We start from the raw sequence: 23321 nt of genomic DNA on the forward strand, positions 1-23321 counted from the left end.
TGATGTATTTTAGTTACCCCCCAAAAATGAACGCGCACCCAACTTCGCACACAAACTCAAGAGATTCATAGGATTGACTCAATGACGCCGGAAACTATTCAGAAAGACTGATCTGGATCCTGCCAGGGCCGTACTGTACATTCAGCCAGGAGATATGTTAATACCGTTCTCATCTGGACCGTCGGACTGTGAAGGAAGTGTGTGTGTGTGTGTGTGGGACTACACATAGGACTTGCTTCTACTGAGTGAAGAGGAAGTGAGGTCTGATCAAACATCCGTCACCCTGACTCGACCATATTAATCTTCAGCTCTGTGTACTTCATCATTCAGAACTCTAAACACATTTCACAAGATATAGAGTTTGATATTAAAATGTGAAAAATGAGTAATATATTTTGTCCCTTTTCCAAAAAGGAAAAGGCATGGAAAGAAAATATTGCGGTAAAGTACATCATGTTTCATTAGTAAGTTCATTTGTAATGTTTATGTATTACAGAAGGGGTATTCCCCGACTTTGTGATTCTTGCTAAGGAAAGCATCACTACTGCTCATACATGCATTTCATGCTCATATATTGTTCATACTTCATTTAAGGGATTAGAGCAAAGTATAAAACTTTGGGCGTTACTTTTTCCACAACATGAATAGAGGTTGTTGGAAAGAGGGTTTGGTACGACTAACATTTAACCTTCCTAAACGCAAGGCTTTACAAATACTCAACCTTGGTATATTACAATCGTACAGAAATGTTTCATATAGCAAGAGGAACACATGTCTCCATCATGCCCAACATACAAATGGTTTCAAAGTGACTCAAATGTTTGAGTTGGCTGATGTTGGGCTCTAAATTAATGCAAAGTTACTGTATATGCAAGCAAAAACAAATTCTTCTTCCTTTACGTTTTGATGTGTACTGGGGTGCGGAAGGGGTCATATATCTTGAAATGAGGTACAAATATTTACCAAAGAACGCATACTGTAGAAGACACACCAAGCCATCTAATTTTAATACACCAAACAAATCGCAAATACCATCTCCACCCATTGAGGTAAACTTAGGAGGATGTTGAAACCAGAGGGTTTAACAGAAGAGTTAAGTTCTGTGTAGGGTCATATCATTTAAATGCAGGGTCATTTATAGCCATCTCCAATGGACCTTTATCACGTTTCCGGGGTTTCTCAGCAGCGGAAGTCGTCATAGTTGGGTAAACTTTTATAGCGGTAAATGGGAGATATTTTTTGCAATTTTTTAGGCTACAATTTTATTATTTACTCGGTAACACTTTACAATAAGGTGCTATTTATTAACAATTAGTTAATGCATTAGCTAAAAGGAACTAACATTGAACAATACTAATACAGCATTTATTAATATTAATTCATGTTAATTTCAGCATTTACTAATACATGTTTAAAATCAAACTTTGTCACTGTTAACATTAGTTAATGCATCATGAATTAACATGAATAACTGTATTGACATGAACTAATATTAACAAGGATTAATAAATGCTGAAAAACTATACTGTTCATTTTTATTTAATGTTAGCTAATGCATTTAATAATGTTAAATAATAGCACCTTATTGTAAAGTGTTACCATTTACTCATTCGTTTGCTCAAATAGAAAAACGTTTTTTCACTACTTTCAACAAAATAAAAAAATTCAGAGAGTCTGATGACGGCAGTCAAAAGAGAGAATGATGTCAAATTTACTTTGACTTCCATAGACGCTGTATAAGAAAAACCCTCGCATTAGCGTTAACTACTTTTTGTAATTCGATGCAAAGGTAATATAATACAAAGTATAGTGTAATAAACGTACATACATTTAAAAGAAAATATAAAATACTTATGAGGATTTACGATGCTGATGACTGTTGAACACGTCATCACAGGCTTGTGAAAAAGGTCCATTGATTCAAATACCTATTTTTTTTGTACATGATCTGAAAAAAAAAATATTGAAACAAGCATCACATTATTATCAATACATATTTTTTCAATTTACAAATGGTTATTTATTGATTATTCTTATCATGGATATTTATATTAATTTTAAAGTAAATTACACTAGTTTCAAGTTAACTATATAAGTGCATATCGATTTAAATAAATTAAATTAAATAAAAAAATACTAGAAATACTTGAATTTAAAGCAGTAGTTCACGCAAAATTGAAAATTCTCATTTATTCACCCTCATGTGATTGCAAACCTGCATGACTTTCTTTGACGATATTTTGAAAAAAGTTGGTAACCAAGCAACACAACAATGGCCCCTATTGACCTCCATTACATTGACCACTGAGACATTTCTCAAAATATCTTCTTTTGTGTTTGACAGAAGAAATAAAGTCATACAAGTTTTGAATGACACGAGGGTGAATAAATAATGTAAAAATTTTCACTTTGGGGTGAACAAGCAGAGTTATTCCAGAGCAGCAACGTTAAATGTCAATGGTAAACTGTATATTGTTTAATTCAAATACACGTTCCCAAACAATATTATCCGTGCAGGTAACACAAATCTGAGAGATGGATTTACAGTTCACCAGAAGATAATGCTGTGAGGAGAAAGAAGAGGGAAAGAGATGAGAGTTTGGACAGGGAGACGGGTGTGCCAGTCCTGAGGCAGATATCTGCGAGACATCCCCTGCTCAATCTCACTTATCTCCAGGGGGTGTCAGGCTGGGGGTTTGGCAGGGCACAACATTCCAGTCAATTTTACACATCCTCACACATGCAGCTAGTTAACAATTGACCGGAGAGATAGAAACGGGGTTACCGTGCGCAAACAAGACGCAAACAGACAAACACATGCAGATATTTCAAGGTCTTAAGGGGGCACTTTAGATGCATCAACAGCACAGAAAAGAACAAGCACAATAACAAAACAAAACAAACAAAACAAATACACAAGAAAGTAACGTCTAATCTAATATTCTTAGTATTTTAGCCTTGTTCTCCAGTAAAAAATGAATACCTGCATAAGTGATATTTCTAAGTAATAACGAACTTACTTATTCACTAATAACTTCAAATTAAAATAACCTGTTTTCAAAGACATAAGAAAAAAGTAGGGTTTCCGTAGAAAACGCGAAAAATATGCAAACTGTTAAAATAAATAAACAGGAAAGTCAAATGAACAAAAAAATACTAAAGATGTTTTTGTTTGTTTTTTGTTATGTGGTAATACAAACAGATGAAGCCCTCACAAACAAAAGCTTTTAAATGTTTCATTCTGTTCTGTTCAAGCTGCAAGAGGAAAACAAATCTTTGAATGTCTTCCACTTTGAATGTCTGCCTTATTTGCCTCTTTAATCTTTTAATTCACTTGTTTTTCCAACTGCCACAATTTTGGGAAAATATTGTGTATACAACAACATGCACCATTGGTTAATAAACAGAAAAGTTACTTTCAAAATTATTGGTCACACTTAGGTGGCCTTAACTACCATTTACTTGACCATTTGATACATTTTACTTATGATGTAAAAACCGAACCCCTAATCCCAACACTAATCATCCCCTTGCTCCTATACCTAACCTCAAACACATTAGCAGTAAATGTGGGAAATTTCCAGAAACAACACGTAGTTACACAGTTAATATATAGTCGTTTAAATTAGTACTGTACATAGTAGTATATAAGTAGTCATCTATACCTCATGTACAGTAGCTACTTTGCATTAGCATCACCAAAAATGTCCAGTTCACAGATCCACAGATAAAGACACAGAAAGCACAACATACAGTTCTCAATCGAAGGAACCACAGACTCAATGTGCTTCTCTTTATACTTTTCTATGATAAAGTCCTAAACGAATGTGACAGCTATTTATCCCTTTCCAATTCAATAACAAATGTCGTAAGAGAAAAGCCACATCAACTGAAATACAATACAGTATTTTTCCTCGGTTAAACGGCGCACTAGGTGGGTGGCCGTGGTTCACTGCACCTCACTTGCCAGTTTGGAGTGCAGAATTTTTGGGGAGCTGCATGATAAACAAACTTTGTATTATCACCTGTCATCACAGTTTAATTTATGAAAATGCTTCTAATGAGCTGGATGTTTGAGATTTTGAGTGGCTTGTGCTTTCGTTTCTGTGCACGAGGAATGACACCTGTGCCACCGTTGCCATGAATTATGACATGAATTATGAGTAAATACAGTTATAACTATAAATCCAGAAACTAATTCCATTTTTAAAAGAACAAAATATTTTTTAAAGATGATAAAACTACAATGTTTAAAATAGTAGCTGCAAAACAATTTTGCTATTTTACAGCCCTGTGGGCTAACACAAGAGTTGTAGAGAATGTGTGCCTTTGATCAAATAAAAACAACAATAAAATAATATAAAAGATTTGCCCATAGGCACAGAGTCATAAAATGAAACTTTCAATATCAGGCAGCTTTCCTCTCTAGAAAGTGTGGAAAATCTGGAATCTGAGATGTCATGTTTGACATGATCAAACCCCTGCACTCTATTCGTTTATGTAATCGTTTTCAAATAGAGATTTACAAGCAAATTAAACATGACAATATAATGAAACTAATGAAAACCACACATAATCTAATTTTCATGATTCGACAATCAGAACAGTCACTACAAAGCATAACTGTCAAAGTTAACCGACATTCCACCCCACCTCTAAAAAACAAGGACAACAGCTTACATAAGTGTATTAACAAAATGGATATTGTGTTCAGAATTTGTTCCAAGGGGCTTCATCACATCTTGTGAAAGCTTTCCAGATTTCGTTTGCATATCTGCTCCAGTAACACCTCTCCAGAGCACAGCTGATGACATCACATATATCGTATCCTGCTCCATCTTATGGTGGCATGATGACAAATATGCGCTGCTTCTGTGATTGGTGACTAAATGCCTTCCTAATATAGTGATCTACCTCCTCCTGGTTGCATAAAAATAAGCTGATGGATGATTGTTCTATTTTAGTTTGTCTGTTTAAGAAATGCTTCACGATCTTGAAAGATAACATCTGCAAGCAAAACCGATGGACCTATCAAAAACCTTTTCGAGAATCAAGGCTATCACACTCATTCTCATAAATATCTGATCGACAATGCCAAGACCATGTTTTTCAAGACAAATAAATGTCCCAAATAAGAATCCCATGGATGATCCCATTGTGTTTTTAACAACTACACTCTAAAAAATCATTTATATGGCTTAGTAAATATCACAAAAATAAACAGTTATATTAACTTAATAAAATCTTTTAAAATGATTTAACTGATTTTTCAGTGGGACATATTCAAAAAATGTATTAAAATCCAACAGTTAATTTCTCTAAAATGTACATATATTATTTAAGTTTATTTCATGAAAAAATAGATATTAAATTAGCAATTATATTTTTAATATACACTTAATATTTTTGCTGAATTCTAGAAATATTTACAGTAAGTTACTCAGATTTACTTTAATTTTTTTACTTACATTTACACAATTTAAACGGTATATTTAATTGATTTCCCAGATTTAAAATTTACTCCATTTTTTAAGAGTAAATGTTTCATGTAAAATAACCGTACATTTTTTAGTGTATGATGAGGAAAAACTATAGGAAACCACAACAACTGATCAATATGATGTGTTGCTCGATGCCAAATTTACCAATACAAAAGTTCTTTATTCCAGACAAGCCCCAAAGTACTCAAATAAATAAATAAAAGTACTCCTAAAAAGGTAATATGTTTATGAGTTTAGCCTTAAGGTTCCAGAATCAGGTCGAAGTTAACTTTGTTCCGCTCCAACAGGAAAGGGAACCACTTTCCGCCGGTGAAGCTGAACACTCTCACAGGTGAACCAAATGATTGGACCAGCAAAGACGGAGAAGTCAACAAGTCAAACTGCATCTCCAAAGATGGTGCGTCAGATCTCCTGATTCTCATAAATTAGGCCAACAGAAGCCCCGGTTGAAAAGCAAAGTTTCTTCGATCATAAAAACAGCCGTGAGAACTGGCATAAGCAGTCAGGTTAGTAAAAACAGAAGCTGTGTGAAGTGGACTGTTGCAGTCCACTGAAAGGATAAAACACATTAAGCACTGTTACATAGCAGTTTTTCCAACGGGTCCGCGAGCGGGCATGCCTCATTGACGTTTATGCTCTTAGATGCTCAAACATTGATCTCTGCATGACAGACATTGTGAGCATGCTCCATATGCAGTTCACAACAAAATATCAACATTCTCAGTTTCAAGGAAAAGGATTTCTGAGCAAATAAATCCTTAAATGTGCCCAGGAAGTTCCAGCTAATAGCAGCATGTTTTCTTAATTAAGTCTGTCAACTCGCCATTAATTATGTATGTAATGCAAGACAGAAAGTCTGAGCAACTTTTTGTATGGAGTCACGGGCCAGCACTCAATGGTACAAAACGCACGCATGCACGTGCGCTAGTGTACATACGGGACCACCTGGCCTTTCTGATGAATAACAAGAGATTTTGTCTTGAAACTTCCTCATTGTAAAGTATTACAAAATTTGTTGGCATTTCCAAAAAAATGACAGAACCAAAATCCACAACTGACATGAGATGAGAAGTGCTAATGATTAAGAGAATGTTTAGAAGTCTTTCAGGAGTAAACCTTTAGAAAGAAGGGCAGGTGGTGGTGTGCAGGCAAACACTAAAACGGCTTCCTCTGATTGTATCAGTTTTCTAAAGGATGAGACAAAGTTGATGGATGATGTTACTATATTTATTTGTCTTATTTGTTAAAAATAGCACCCAAAAAAACAAAAAAATAATTCCCAAGGTTGTTAAAGGTCCAGTGTATGACATTTAGCGGCATCTAGAGGTGAGGATACGAATTGCAACCAACGCTCACTCCACCCCTCCCATTACGGTGGCTGACACAGAACTAAGATGTCGTCACGTTTTCACTTCTTTGCCAAAGAAGAGTATTTACAAAACGCACTCTGTAGAGCAGTTTGTCCGTTTAGGGCTACTGTAGAAACAACATGGCGAATTCCATGTAAGGGGACCCGCGGTGTATGTAGATAGAAATAGTTCATTCTAAGGTAATAAAAACAACATGGGGAGTTTTGGGGACTGCGACTGTCAGTCAAATATTTTTCACAAAAAAAATATTTGTATTACTTTGTTCTTTGGAAGATGAAAGAGAGTAGATTGTATGTGCTTGGAATGACATTAAAAATATGTCAAGTACATAAAAACAGAATTTGACTTTTGGGTGTATTCCTTTAAATACATTTAACCAGGTGTTCCGATTGTGCATTTAACATATAAGAGAAAAAGAAACTACAGTATATAGAAACCAGACAGAGACAGACAAAAAGAGAAAAAGGCAGAACTGATGGTATAAAAAGAAAAGGAGAAAGAAAGGGCAAACGAGAGAACTGGTTCTTCACAAAGTGAATGGAGACTGGAGCTCACACTAATGCCTCTGGGCTCTACTGAGGCCTCTTTGGCAGAGACTCTCCGGCCATCACAACATCCATCACTCTCTTCCCAGGACGGACAGGGAAAACACTCAGCCTTTCACCTAGAGAGAAACTCAGTGTTACTGGTCCTAGAGAGGCCTCTTAATTACTCCTACTCACAACACTTCATCTGCACCATTAGTCTGTGTTCTGAAAGCCCCCGAGATTATATATGACTTATGATAAATAACACTTTATTCAAAACACTGGGAGACACTGCTCTCTTGGCTGCCACTCAAATATGATTTGCTTTTTTATCTCTTTGACCTCGACTTTTTATATCTGAACTAAATCACCCGAATTACCTTTGAAGTGGTGACATACTTCTTATCGGACGATAAAAAATGGAGAAAGAACACACATCTGAAACGTTAAAGATTGGAGGGATGCCAGTATGTGAACTTTTTTTTTTAATGTATCCGCACCTCATTGAAATGAGAATTAGGTCTTTGGAACCGAATCCAGAGAGATGGGAACAAAGAAGGAACATCACAGAGGGTAACTGAGCTGAAGGTGGTTGCACAAGACCCAAGTGACATAGACATGCAACTGACTCATACCTATAGTTCTTCAAGAAAATAAAAACTTATTCTAAATATTGTGACAGCATTTTACAAAAGGAAATTACCCAGTAGCATATACAGTAGAAAACTATTACAAAAAGAGATCTGACATCTCACTTGAATTTCTATGAGACATGAGACTTGACTTGAACAAGCATATGGAGTTACTGTATTCAATCAAAAACACAGTGTTTGAGAGCAAAATAGTTATACTCTAATTAAAAATAAATAGGATTGCATATAAAAAGTTCTATATGGGCTGTTTTACATTTCAAAACGAGGTAATACGGCAACAGATTTATTTGAAATGCACCTTTGCCTTAAAGCAGCTCTCATACTTGTTATCACATACTCTCCGTCTCCGCTGTCTTTGTTTGTGGATTTTTTTGCGGAAAAGTTTTGCTTGCAAGTGAGGCCGCATCTCAGTGGGTGGGTTCTGCCCACCTGAATGAAAGACGTCTATCTATTGGCCATTTGCAATCCGTAAAGATTTTGACTATCCAATTATCAGAGAGAATCCCATAATCCAGATGCATCTCTTAGCTATTTCTTCACTAGATTACCCCACCTGATACATGTAAAATTAGACTGTAAAGCTCAGAACACAAGGAAAACTTACCAGCACAGTCTACATTGATGAGACTGACGGTGGCTGGGACGATGTAGGTGTCCAATGAGTATAAATTCCTCAAGGCCAGACGGGCCATTCCAGCCTTCAGCCTCTCGGGCAGCAGGGACAGCAGGAAGATGGGCAGATAGACTGCGTACCGCAGTCGACAGAGCACAGGGGTCAGGACCTTGCCCTGAGGGCTACATGCCATGCGCTCGATGGTGGGAAAGAGCATCACGGCCTTCAAAACCTAACAATGACAAATAGAAATGGAGGGATTGGTCATAGACTTGTCTGATATGAGAATGGACAATGACCACAATGAACAATTATCATCCGTTTTCTCAAATCACTCGCCATTTTGGACACTACTTTTTGCTTTTTTGGTGCGACAGTATGAGACTTCCACAGGCAATAAAAACAAGAAAAGCAGAACATAGCACAAAATTTATGACAGCACTGAGAGCGATTCTAATCATAAAAAAATGACATATCTTAATATCAGAGTTATCAAGCTGTGAAAAATGACATGAGTGCGGTCCCGCCATATTATGAAATCGATAGGAGACCAGCAAAGAGGGAGAAAAGGGAGGAGAGAGAGAGAGAGAGAGAGAGAGAGAGACTTCAAGAAACAGGAAACACCTGCCTCTGTTTGGCCATTGAGCAGAAGGCAGCTAGACTCATTCAGTGAGTATGACAGAGTAGATGTGCTTCATCTGTCTCAGCAATGCTTTGCAGTCCCAGCCAAGTATTTTTCAATGAAACTAAACAGTGCAATATCTTCAATTCTCTCGTGTAATATATGTGATGGCCAGCACAATTCTTTGTCAGCGGTGCCAAATGTAATCTATTCAGTCTCAAACCGCTAAACTTCAAACTCGGCTAGTGCTGGAATCCTGAAGGAGCGTCGGTTATATCACGCCCCGGCAACAGGCGAACAGGCAAAGTTCTGCTGCCGCTGAATTTATCATCTGAACAGGCCTTGAGCACGAAAATAAAAAAATCTAGGGCTGTCAATGGAAAAGAAATCAAAATCTAAACGGATGAACAATCCAAAACTCAGACTCCCAGAGTGCTGGAAGAAAAGATATGCGAGTTTCAGAACGGAGATGAAATTAGAATGTGCTCTGTTGGGTGTTTAAAGAAAAAATCTGTTACTATAAACTAGATTTATAGGCTTGCAAAAAGCAAAAAAAAAAATGCTAGTGTTGTGGGTGGTTGTGAGGACGCTACCGTGCGGTTGTTAGCACGTTTAGTGTATGTGGTTGGTTGATTACAAGTCAAATAAACAAAAAAAGGTTGAAAGCGAAAACTTCAAGTGCAATCGCTTGGCTTGTTCAGAACAGGTTTGCTTTGACGTTTTTTGCTTTACAAGACACATTCCATGTTAAATCTGACCAACAGAAATGAGAAGTGATGCTATTATACAACAAAAATCACCAAAAATACCGAATTAGTGCTAGTTTAATTTTAAAAACGACGCTAAAACTCAACACAACGCAGTGCCAAATTGAAACAGCTGTAAAAAAAAGTGAGTATGACAAGAGTGGATTTCATAAATACGTTATCTCCTTCGGCAAATAAGCAAAAAACGTGACGACATCTTAGTTCTGTACCGTAGTGCTTCGAAAGGAAGGGGTGGCGTGAGCCGTTGGTTGCAATTCGCAACCTCACCACTAGAAGCCGCTAAAATCTCCACATTGCTCCTTTAATATCTACAGGTAACACAATCCCGCCTCTTTAATATATTTTTTATTTTTTTAAAGAAAAAAAAAACAGATTTTTGCTTTTGAACCCAGTGTCAAACAGACACATAATGGTTTTGAGAGTGTGTGCAGAACAGGTGATCTTTGATGTTAACCCTTGTATGGTGTTCGGGTCTGTGGGACCCGTTTTCATTTTTTATAAAAAGAAAAATGATACAATTCATTATTTTTTCAAATTCAAACTCATTGGCCTTGGCTTATTTTGTGCGAAGAACATCAGGACCAATTTTCAATGACCGCACACTATAAACCCCCTACACATTTATATTACATACAGGATGTTCGGGTCAACTGGACCCAGTGCTTATAAAATTGTGGAAACTGTAGGTTCTGTGTACCTTCATTGTGTCCTCTTCATGTCTGGGCCTCTTTTTAGTTTGTTTGTGTGCGTTTCTGTGTCCGTGTGTGTGAGAGAGTGTTTGAGAGTGTGTTTAAGTGTGAGTTTTCTGTTTCTGCCCCTGCCGTTCCCGCAAAAAGACGTGGAGCACTTCAATTCATAAATGTGATCGAACAAAGGTACAGGGCAAATATTAACCATAAATGCTGTTTAGATTGCTTGTAATTGGGATGAAGTAACCATCTTTTAATTATTTTCACATAAAGTGTTTGATTGTGTTGAATTAAAAACCCAAAACTGCAGCGGGTCCACTAGACCCACAAACACCGACTGAGTAACAAAAATATGAACACCACACAAGGGTTAAGTAATACTTTTGACATGAAGCAGTTCCACTTCCTGGAGGTTACAAGAATGTTCAAGAGCACACAGAAGAATCTGTCTCTGGGAGTGGCTCTTTAATCAGAGAGACAGTCACACACACATGCACGCTTTCACATCTACAAGCTTCCTTTGCCCGTACTGCTACAGCCAGGAAGGGGGAAGGACTCCCTTAAATCTGGTGAAGGAGTGAGGAGAGTTTAAACGTCACAATCTGACTTCAGCGGATCTGAGAGTGAGGGTGGGTTGTGATAGCGGAGGAATGTTAATGACGCGCAGATCTACTGGAGATTCAGACGGCATGACATTTCCTACAGCGGCCCAGACCACTCAGAGCAACTAGAACATCAGTCAAGACATTACTTAGCATTTAAAGAGCAAACATATTAGTAAAGGATACTAGTAAAGGGTACTTCATGCTTATTATATGAAATATGATATTATATGAAATAACTAAATTGACATAAAATTGGATTTATGCCACGAGAAATAGAGATATGAAAACTACACAGTTATGTAGAAAATTGGTCGCAACGGACAATAGTCGAATCAGCGATCGATACACAAAAATATCAGCATGCAGCAGAATGCAGCAAAAAATCTAACCAATCAGAATCAAGCATTCCAGAGAGCCGTGTAATAATAACAGATAAGAAAATAAATCGTGTGACTGCATATCCAATGGGCTGGACAGGACACGGCCCGTTCTGGGAGCTTTAAAATCTAGTGGTGTTGTGCGGGTAATCTAAGCCAGCGCTGTGTGCTGTAATGTTGAAGTTCTTGTTTGGCTCACGTTGTGACTATAATGAATTTTTACTCGAGTAAATGAAATAAAGCCAATAACTTTACGACTGGCAGGCCGACCTTCGCCGCCGAACGACGGCCCACCCAGGATACCGTGACACAAGCACACCCACACACATAAGTGCTCACTCCCAGGAAGAGACAAAACCAATATTGTGTCAGAAGAACATATTATCACTCTGCTGAGGGGTAGTTCACCCAAAAATGAAAAGTCTGTCATCATTTACTCACCCTCTTGTCATTTCAAACCTGCATGACTGACTTTCTTCTGCAGAATACACAATGGGCAGCGGTGCCCATTTAGTTTATAGTATGGACACAAAACCAATGCAAGCCTCCGTTTTTATGTTACCAACCTTCTTCAAAATATCTTCTTTTCTGTTCTGCAGAAGAAAGAAAGCCATACAGGTTTGGAACGACAAGAGGATGAGTAAATGACAGAATTTTTATTTTGAGTGAACTGTCCCTTAAAAGAATCTCTATAGGGTTTCCGATTGTCGGCCATAAACTTCTTCTAGACTGTATTTTCTGAAGATGGCACATGCAGTCTACGGAGTCGCTTCATTGCAGCCAGTAAGTAATTCAAAAGGGAAAAGAGACAAACAATTAAGCCCCTCCAGGTGTAGTAGATCTCTAAACTCCAAACTTGGCAATGTGTTAGGAAGGTTTCCCACCCACCTCATACAGCACCTGGTCTGATGTTAAAATCTGCAGCCATTCTTCACCAGAAGCACAGTGGAGAAACCCCCAACATCATTTCTACCGACTTTACTGGTCCTCTTCCACTCCAAAATAAATATCTAGAGCCCTTAGTACCAGTTTGTGATTATCACACATCATATGTTACCAGGCAAGATCGCCAGGTTGGCTTCCTGGCAGCCGGCAATCTGCAGCGAGACAGGAAATATTTTTCTACGCTCGTGCATGTTTTGGTCTTTGACCCACGACGTATCTGAATACATCATAGATTTAACTAGGCATTCTGAAGTCTGAAAGAGACAAAATAACATTTTAATGACCTGAAAAAAGTATTTTTCATAGTTTAATGTAAGGGGATTTCTAAAATGATGTTTTAAGTATGTGTGAAAATGCAACCTGATGTCCGGAATGGGATGGAAAGTCACAGAGAAAGAATAAAACAAGCCCAGCTTTGTAGCTTGTTTTAAAATGACAATTTAAAATTTCGACTAAATGTTTTCCACAAGAGTGGACGAGGATTGTTTCCAGAAGTATCAGAACATATTTTTATCACCATAATAATGATATAGATCTTTAGCACTGCGAGGAAAGCAGTGCATAACTGCGCCGGACCCATTAACGGAGCTTAAACTCATTTCCCTTTGCCAGAAGGAAAACACACCTCTTTAGTGAGGGGAATTACACAAAAAACTGGACTGGTTGAGAGAGGGAGAAAGATCTGTGGGTAGAGAGAATAGCTGAAAATAAAAATGATAAAGAGCACATTCTAAGAGCAGGAAAGTCCCAGAGTGAAAAAGAAAACCAGGGTTCTTTTCCGTGAGGAAGTGTCATACTGATTGGCGTTGTCTCATTGCGCTCTCAGGTATTGCATGCAGTGACCGTTTTTGGCAGCATGTCCTGCGATGCCAAACTTGCAAATCACAGAGGTGGTCTTTGGAAGTTCTGCAGAAGGTGGTAGCCATTACTTGTACCGTTTAATGCGGTAAACCAGAAAGAATCAGCAGATGGGCATTAAAACAGAGAATGGGTGAATAGTCTGGAGCCTATTTTAATTCACTTGTTTAAAATAAGACGTTTAAAGGAGCAATTCTGACACAACTGTAAAGCACATCCACCATAGTTCACAGTACCAAGAATTATTCTTGTGCACTGGCAGCTTTCATAAACGTATAGATCTTGAACACTACTTGAATACTTTATACTCAAACAAAATTCTTGAATATTTTCACAAGATTCTATATTATGAACCTCATACACTGGCAAAGTGACATTGCAGGCAAATGTATAGACGGTTTCAGCGACGACAACAACAAACTAACTTTATGTGGCCCAAACTTTACTTCCGGAAGACCACTGCAAAGAGTCAATAACTGCTAAGTAGCTTTAAATTAGTTTAATACAATTAATAATCAATCAAATATTAATATGAAGTATTATGAATATAAATTAAATATAAAATAAATTATTACAACTAAACACAGACCAGAAGTTAACGTCAGGCCAGCGTGAGTCCCATGAAACAGTCTATAATTAGTAACTCATTAAATAGTCTGTTATCATCGATTATTAATTAATTAAAATCAAAATTTGTAATTTGTTAAATAATCTCTATCTTTTCTAAATTAACACAATAATCTCAAATGTTCTAATTCTAAATGCAATTTTTTACCTGCAAAATAAACGAATTTTTTATCTATTTAATTCAATATTTTTATATTTATTAATTTCAAATTATTTACATATTATACTGTATGTATACATGAAGAGTTTGTTTCCAAAACGCTATAAATCCATATTAATTAATTTGAGTAAAAATGTGTTTTCTTTACAAAGAAAGTGGCAAGATGAAAACCACTATTTTCTGTTTCAAAGTTTCACATAGCATCTTTAGGTTCTAGTAACATAAAAATTTTAAATCCAGATTATGATTTTAAAAGATTTATTATAAAAACTGATCATTTTCCCCCAAAATGCAATAAATCCATAGCAAAAAAAATTTCAAAATGCAATAAATCCATAGCAAAAAAATTTTCAAAATGCAATAAATCCATTGAATCAATATAAAAGTTATTTTTCAAAATACACAACAAAGTGAGTTGATCCACATATGACAGCCTCTGAACTCAATACAATACTAATCTTACATACAGGCACTGGACTAAAAATACATTCAATCAGTCATCGCTCCTAAAATGAATTCAACAGGTCATCTTTTTAATGCTATAAATTAGTGCTTCATCTTCTTAATCTCCTCACGTAAATGATTAGATTTCGATGGCTTACGTTTCTTCCCCACCGCAGAAACCAGCACAGGTTCATCAGTGCCGTCAAAATTATTCATTTTTTGTTTGTTTGTTGAACACAAAGTAGACGAGGGAAACTAGGAGCCGACCGTATTCAGAGCGCCGCCATTACTGTTTACAATGCGTGGAATGGTGTGCTGTGATTGGTTGAGCGGATACATCGCATTCTGCAGAGAAGTGAGACTGGCGTATAGTAAGGTTTGGAAAAAATGGGAGAAAACATGACAGAATAACACGGCGGATATTTGCACTATTGATGAAAATGTATATACTTCAAAACAATGCGTTCTTGAAGCAAAAATGTATTAGTTCAATGGATTTGCTTTCCTCATTAAAATACCTTCAGCTCTGGGTCTCTTTTCATCATCTCCAGGATGATGTAGCAGCCGATGGAGTGACCAATCAGCAGCAGAAGTGTCTCTTGAGGTACATGCTTCCGAAGGAAGGCCAGCTTGTGTTCAATCTGTCCATCGAGCCCGAAAACATCCTCCTTCTCAGCAACAGATGCATCTTTAAAACAAGAACAAACATCAAACATTACGAGATGGCAAAGATAATTGCCAAAACGTGCATAATCAATCAACAATCACGAACGAGGACAAATAAATATAACAACAATACAATTATGCAAATGTGCCTCATTTCATTAATTGGAAACCTCAGAATGCAGCTCACACGTATAAATTGCAGAGACCCCAGAAGGCACTTTAAACTGGTAAGCGCTCCATGTGAGAAGTTCACTTTTAACATCTTGATCTTGTTCTTCATTATTTCTTTGGAAAGGAGTAAAATTACGCTCTATTGAACAATTCCGGTAACTGGAGATCCTGATAGCGCTTGGCAGACTTTATTAACCGCAATTCAACACTGTTAACCTAAGAAAAGAGAAAGAGTTACAGAGAGAGGGTGCAGAGACAAAAGAGAAAAGGAAGCTAAACTTGGTTGGGTGAGACTAAGGCGGTTATCGCAGTGATGAGTTATGAGAGCAGAATTGTTGATGATGAGACACTGGGAGATGGGAGTACCAGAAGGGAGAGAGAAATAATTCATATTAGCTTCAAGACGTAAATAGACAAAGCGCTCCTTCATGAGACATTTCACAATATATGGTTTCTGGAGTGCACCGCAACATCTTCTCTTACTAAAATAATAGAGATATCCCAGCTGACATGGTTGCACATGGCTAATTACTTATACCCGTTTTATAATGAAACCTGCTGTGAGCGTGAAACAAATCCTGAGGGTCTCTTAAATTTTCTGGAATTGGATTACTGTTGAAAGACTAATGAACATATTCTGAACCAGTGACAACTGTCTTTCTGTGCATTTTGGTCTGAATTAAAGCAACAGTTTACTCAAAAATTTAAATCTGTCAGCATTTATTTACCCTCGCGTCGTTCCAATTTTTTTTGGACCTGTATTCATGGAAGAAAGTCCAAAACTTTATTTCATACAATGAAAGTTCAATTTCAATCTTTTCCCGACAAAGAGCTTACGCGTGAACTCATTGTTTAAGCCATCCAAACTCCAAAAGTGGAACTGTCTACCGTGAATGGAAAGGAAAGAGAAGCAGGAGGGAGACCAATAAGACCAAAGGAGCGCATGTGACCTCAAGGAACATAGGCACATGAAGGAGACATAAAAAGGAAGGGGAAGAAAGGAGGTACCAATGAAAACCATTTAAAAAGTTTTAAACCCTAAATCACTTTTATTGCATAAAATACCAGTGCATGTGAAAGGATGATAAGATAAGAAAGGCTAAAAAAAAGGACCGCTCAAGATCTGAGAAACTGCAAAATTCCAAATTCTGTTTCATGAGCAACATAGCTCAAATATTCAGAATTGTATAGGGAAGCGCAAGGGAATCTTTAAAGCAACATGTATCACCTATCGTCAACAAACAGTAACAAGGTATTGTTTTTTATTCTGACACTGCAGGTCACATGCACTTGAATTAAAAGAGGAAAAAGTGCAGCTACGAAAAGTATGGAAGTATTTCTAAAATTAAGTCTTTGGATTGCACAAATCAGATTTTTTGTGATTAGAAATTGCACAAATAGAGCGTGAATTTTCAAGAAATGTGTAAAATTGCATTCGGTCCATTTAAAATAGTATTCCATATCAACGTAATGGTCCAATGTGAAATTCTTTGGAGTATCTATTGACAGAAATGCAATATAATATACCTAACTGTCTTCAGAGGTGCATAAAGACCTTACATAATGAAGCGTTATGTTTTTACTACCTTAGAATGAGCTATTTCTATCTATATACACCGCGGGTCCCCTTAGGTGGAGTTCTCCATGTTGTTTCTACAGTAGCCCTAAACGGACAAACTGCTCTACAGAGCGTGTTTTGTAAATACATTATCTCCTTCGGCAGAGAAGCGAAATGACATCTTAGTGCTGTGTCAGCCACTGTAGCGCTTCGAAAGGGAGGGGGGGTTGGAGTGAGCCGTTAGTTGCAATTCGCAACCTCACCGCTAGATGCCGCTAAATTTCATATACTGGACCTTTAACTTGTTTATGGGAATATCTCCATTTAAATCTAGTTCTAAAATCTGATCACTGCCTTTAAATACTGTAATAATATTCCTTGCATACATATAGTTTTTATAAACTGTGACAGTCAATCACTTTCTAGGGTCTATGATTTTTGTATTGAACTCAAATCAATATTACATTTATATTAGACTCTCAATTTATTCAGTAGGCAGCTGTGCAGTAAGCCAGATAAAATACAATGTCCTAAGTTTTATTATCCAATCTTCACTGTACAAACATTATCCTGTATTTAATTGTTAGCAATGTGTGGAAAATCGTTTTTAATCACCGTTACACCTGAAAACTGCTAATACAGCAACCAGATTTTACAGTATATCAATAGGACTCTAACCTTGTTAAAGTTGTGTGTGTATATATTGCTTGTTATGAAAAGTACTGTGGTTTAATATCAAGATATCATTTTTAGTAGGTCCTTCTCTGAAAATCTACTTTGCACACTTAAAAACAACTATTCAACCTATATTTGCTTTAAAGCCAAGTACACCGAAAGGCCCTCAATCCAGGTCTATTCATGTTTCTGAGTGAGATCAGGCACTGTGCTGTGAAGGCACTGACCTGTGAATGCACACATATTTAGCTCTCCCTAACCACTTCTTACCCCTCATTTCCCATTTTCCAAATCTGATCTTGATATTTTTCTGAAGGTTCCCACTCCGGTTTGCCTACAAAGGGGCCGTGCATGTTTATCTACCAGCACAGAGGGGCACTGTGAGCTCAGAGCCCAAACACAAAAACGACTGAAGTCCACACGCCAAGTGCCCCCTCAGGATTACCTCATGAACATTTAAGACTATGCTACATGTTAAATACACATCCAAGTACTTTGTATTTCTGAAGAGATTAAAGAACTACATTTTACAAGAGTTTGTGGGCATAATGTTGAAAATGCATTATAGCACATATTATAAGTACAAGTGTCCTAATGCACGTTAAAACAAAGACTATATTTAACACTATAGATCACACAGAAAAGCATTTCTTTTGTTTTTAAATAACGTGAAGTGATTTATCATGTACAAAGCTAGGATTGTGCCCATTTTGATTTCAAATTTACTTTAATATGACAATCTTGGGCCATGATCTGCGTTACGATTTATGACTAACCCAACGGAAGGCCATTAGCATATGCAACAAGATCAAAATATAAACAACTTTTGATGAAAAGGCCCAAAAAGCAACATATGGAAAACACAAATACAACTCAAGTGTCCAATACAAAATAATATTTTGACCAGATAATAGACATATAGGGAGCGAGCTGTTAAGCGATTACCTTCCTTCTCAAAAATGTGCAATGTGTGGTGCATGTTTCATCCACGGATCAGATTTCTGAATATCAACCACAACAATGGTGTTACTGATTAAAAATGGGTGGACGCAGAGGGCTTTTCACTCTGCTCTTGCGCTGTAAGCTTAGGGGATCAAATATTTGATGTATTCGGAATACAAGAACATGCTGTTCACATTTAAAGCATGTATGTTTATAAAAGCGTGATGTACCTCAGCAAATGAGATGATGAAGAAACCGCACCAGTAGTCTCTAGGGTCAAAGGTTGCCAAAACTGAACTAATTACACATAAAAATCTTTCATTTAGACACTGGAAAACAGATGTTGTTAGATCAGACAGAACATCTGGCACCAAGCAAACAATTGTTACGAGGATAAATGTAATTAAGCGGTTACGTTTCACGGTATTTGGCAAATCATGGCGATGTTAGGCTACCTTTGCTTGAAACGTTTGCTTCGGTCTTCCCTTTTTTAATTATAAAGAGAAATGTAATGCCAACCTGTTTATAACCGGTGAAAGGGGCACATCAACCAAACCATTTACAGCGAACGGTTTTCCTTGTACTATCTCACAAAAATGAAGGAATTTCCATTGTAAGCCTATTTAAACAGTCTGGTCATAAAAAGTGGGTTATTACATCATATCAGAGAGGAAAACGTAGGTTTTGAATAGTAGCTCTCTTAAAGAAGCAATGTGGAGATTTGTAGCGACATCTAGCAGTGAGATTGCGAATTGCAGCCAACGGCTCACTCCACCCCTCCCTTTCGAAGCACTACGGCGGTTTTCACAGGACAAAGATATCGTCGCGTTTTCACGATAAACATATTTACGAAACACGCTCTGTAGAGCAGTTTGTTCGTTCAGGGCTACAGTAGAAACACCATGGCGAATTACATGCAAGGTGGATAGAAATAGCTGTACCTCTGAAGACATAGTTATGTATATTATATTGCATTTCTGTCAACAGATCCCCCCTAAAAAAATTACACACAGCACCTTTAACTCGCCTGACAAAATGAATGAGATGTGTAAGTTTGGAAGACAGCTTGACACAGAACAGGCTTATGGACATTGGCAGTCTCCAAAACGTTGCCGATGTATGTATTAAAGAGATATTTTTACTGTAATCAAAGAGCATCAATCACAAATTGCCAACCACAGGAACAGTTCCTCCACAGAGAAATGTGTCATGTTTACCCCACCACCTTCACCCCTGCTTTGTTTATGTTTCCGACACACAAGGATGTAATATCACTTAATATATGCTGGTAAATACAACCAGCCTTAAAATGCCAACGGAACTCAAGTGTTTGGGACTTTAAGATCTTATCAAAGAAGTCTCTCTGTGGCTGTGTTAGATGGGATGTTTCCCCAGACGAAACAAGTTTTTTGTGGGTTCAGAATTACCCTGACCCCTGGCTGACCAGGTGCTCTTTGAACAGTAGTAAATCAATGGGCGGCATTCACAGTGCACTCGGGCAACAGTGACTTTAGAGGAGGTTGGATTCGAAAACCTGGAGTTGTTTGAAGGCTCGTCCAAAGGAGAAACTGTAAACTACATTTGATGGCCCAGTTGGTGATGTCATGGTGTTATGGAAAGCATCACGAGGAAGACCACCAATTAGCGAGCTCTTTGAAAAATTCAACCTAAAGCAAAACGTGTTGACGGATTAAACTGCACAATTTCAACATGATTAAATATTGATTTCCTGTAGAATGTATTTATTTGAACTTTAATTGGCAGGTTATTCTAAATAATGAGTTACACAGCTGAAACATTTTGGTTTAACGAGTTATATAAATTCCCTAGATTTAACTTGCCAACATTTGAACAAAGATGAAATCCCCATTATTTATTCATTCAAAACCTGTACATGACTTGTAAGGCTGGAGAACACAAAAGAAGGTATTTTAAGAAATGTCTAGTTTTTTGTCCATACAATAGAAGTCAATGGGGTCTAATATTTTTTGGTTATTAACATTCTTCAAAATATCTTCTTTTGTGTTCTGCTGAAGAAAGAAAGTCATACAGGTTTGGAATAAAATGAGGGTGACTAAATGATGAAACAATTTTCATTTCTGGGCAAACTATCACTTTAATGTACTTTTCAAGTAATAAACATTGGATCTTTGCATCAAACTAAACATTGCAACCTATTACAGTACAGCAGTGGTTCTCAAACTTTTCAGATCAAGTACCACCTTTAATTAAATTTGTTGTTCCAAGTACCAATGACTGTCATAGAAATCCATAAGTCAAATCCTCCAATTCTAATGTATTATTAATAATACAAACACTTTTGTGTTTACCAAAACACATTATGTACCAGCTGTTTTCAAACTAAAGAACATGTTTTTTTCTCCACGTTTTTAGTCAGCAAGTTAGTCAGCAGTAATAGTGTACACAACACCCTTTTCTGTAGTGCACTGTAAACAGGGCTCTGTAAATGACTTTTATGGGGGATTTATTAACTTTGTGGGGACTCGTGGAAAGAATACAAACCTATATTAAAGACATACAATGTGGAAAGAATTTTTAACAGAAGATAAATAAACACACATATACTTAAACATCAAGAGAACAGCTGTATATAACAAACCGAGACTTACACTTTACAGACACGGCTCTTATCAAAGCAGCACATCAAAACTAAATCACAACGAGCGCTTCATTGATTTAACCTTGAATAGATGCAGACGCGTGTTGAATTAGCGCTTGCGCATGCGCACTTCAATACCGCATAATTTTTGCCATGCTGAACAACAGTTAATTACTATTTTTTATTATTGTAAGGTTTGGTTGGGGTAGGTGTAGGTGTAGGCGTTAGCTAATGTAATTTATTGTAATTTTACGGTGAGATTTCACATCACTTCCGGCCATAGCTGTATCCCTTCTAGCCACAACCATGCACAAGCAGTCTTTAGTTAGTTCTGGTCTCATACACAACATCCTGTGCAACGGGCAGTAACGCAACCAGCTATTTCCTTGCAAAGGGGCATCTGTGAACCAAATGGTAGAACATGATGAGGGACGGATCATTGAGAAGAACAAGACAATGGGCCGGGAAATAAAAGCCCCGCACATTCGATACCGCCCTGCTCGAGACATCCGTTGACGCTAATCGAGGATGTCACTCAAATAGAGAGTTTAGAGAACTTTTAATTGCGGCTTCTCTTTCATCTGCCTTGCTTGGCAAAACCCTCCTGCTTGTCATCTTTTGGCACGTTTGATTCGAATGTCGGGTTTTGACTTTTAATCATCCGGTTCGTGATTGTGCGACATAATGTAACCAGCATCGTCTGTTGCGTTACCCGGAGATCAGCTGTGTGTCACTGAATGTTTTGCGACTGTAATTCGGTTAAAGCATTCCATGTGTTTACAATAAAAAAGCAGTTGTCTGACGCTTTTACATTAATGCCTTCTGGATGAGCCTCGAGACTGTAGGGACTACAGGTATTGAATCACAAATCATCAAGCTTAAGAAGTTTTTTGAAACATATCTTCTGGAAGATTTAGCGATATGGTTCATAACATCATTTCTGGTGGTCAATAGCTCCAACATACTGACAATTTCAAGGTCCCCACAGCTTGTTGGTCCTGACAGCACACCTGACGGGAGCAATGTCCACCTGGACCATCCCATCCATCACGCGAGCCTGCGGAGGTGCTGTTTTTGGACATCTCAGCCATCTGCATGTGGTTTGTCTTATTACAGGTGAGGGCTTGGTAATGTCTTTCCCACGTAGCAAGCTCAATAAAAACGTCCACACTGCTTTATGGATGAAGATACCGGACTTTCATATACTGCTTCAGGAAGAGGAGGAAGAGGCCAGTTGGCACGGTTCATCGGTCCTGAACGCATTCCACCTTACTGTGCGCTCTATATAAAGATTCCAGGAACCCCATCCAGGACTACCTGACAACCCAAAATATCAGTAAGGCCCAGATTATGACCTAAATATGTGTCCAAAACCTGAGATAGGTCTCTCCTTGTTGCTTCCCGTTTCTGTACATCGATACTTGAGAGTAAGTAAAGGGCTTTAAATCTTTAAAAACGGAGCATCTGAAAAGACACATGGTATAGGAAACACATAATAGATTAACATCCTAGCAAAACTGAAGTCACTTCATTGTCTGCTGCCATCTACTGACTTCATGGGAACAGTGGTGATGACATCACGCCGAGTCACAAAGGCCAGAAACATACTGCGGGGCTTCTTGACAATGCCAAGAGATGCTATGCATTACAAGTGTTTTATCTCAGATATACAGTCAGTAGTATTCCCCTGGTCATATATGATCTTAATATGAGGCGACCTGCTAAACACACAATTAAATGGCTTTAACTTTGCTGTATACACAGGGGTGGAAATGGAGGGAACGCGGGGGTGCGGAGTCCATGGAGTGAATTACAAGGGGGAACGGAGTTTAACTTCAAAATGTAGAGGACTTTTATGTAGCAAATTTCACACATAAATATAATGGGATTTCCTCCATGTGTTGTTTGAAAATGTAATATGTCCCCAACTA

The 23321-nt window shown here is 37.5% G+C and overlaps 1 protein-coding gene across 2 annotated transcripts in view; it reads right to left on the reverse strand.

The window, feature by feature from the left end:
* The window catches only part of ldah (lipid droplet associated hydrolase), a 38054-nt gene that overhangs the window by 5375 nt on the left and 9358 nt on the right, over positions 1-23321 (reverse strand). For both annotated transcript variants that reach the window (XM_057344687.1, XM_057344686.1), the window contains exons 4-5: positions 15277-15446; positions 8656-8896 (exon numbers count right to left, since the gene is read on the reverse strand). In XM_057344687.1, the coding sequence (XP_057200670.1) occupies positions 8656-8896; positions 15277-15446 (411 nt within the window). The remainder of the gene's footprint in view (positions 1-8655; positions 8897-15276; positions 15447-23321) is intronic.

The sequence above is a fragment of the Triplophysa rosa genome, linkage group LG10, assembly GCF_024868665.1.
Source record: "Triplophysa rosa linkage group LG10, Trosa_1v2, whole genome shotgun sequence".
Taxonomy (NCBI): domain Eukaryota; kingdom Metazoa; phylum Chordata; class Actinopteri; order Cypriniformes; family Nemacheilidae; genus Triplophysa; species Triplophysa rosa.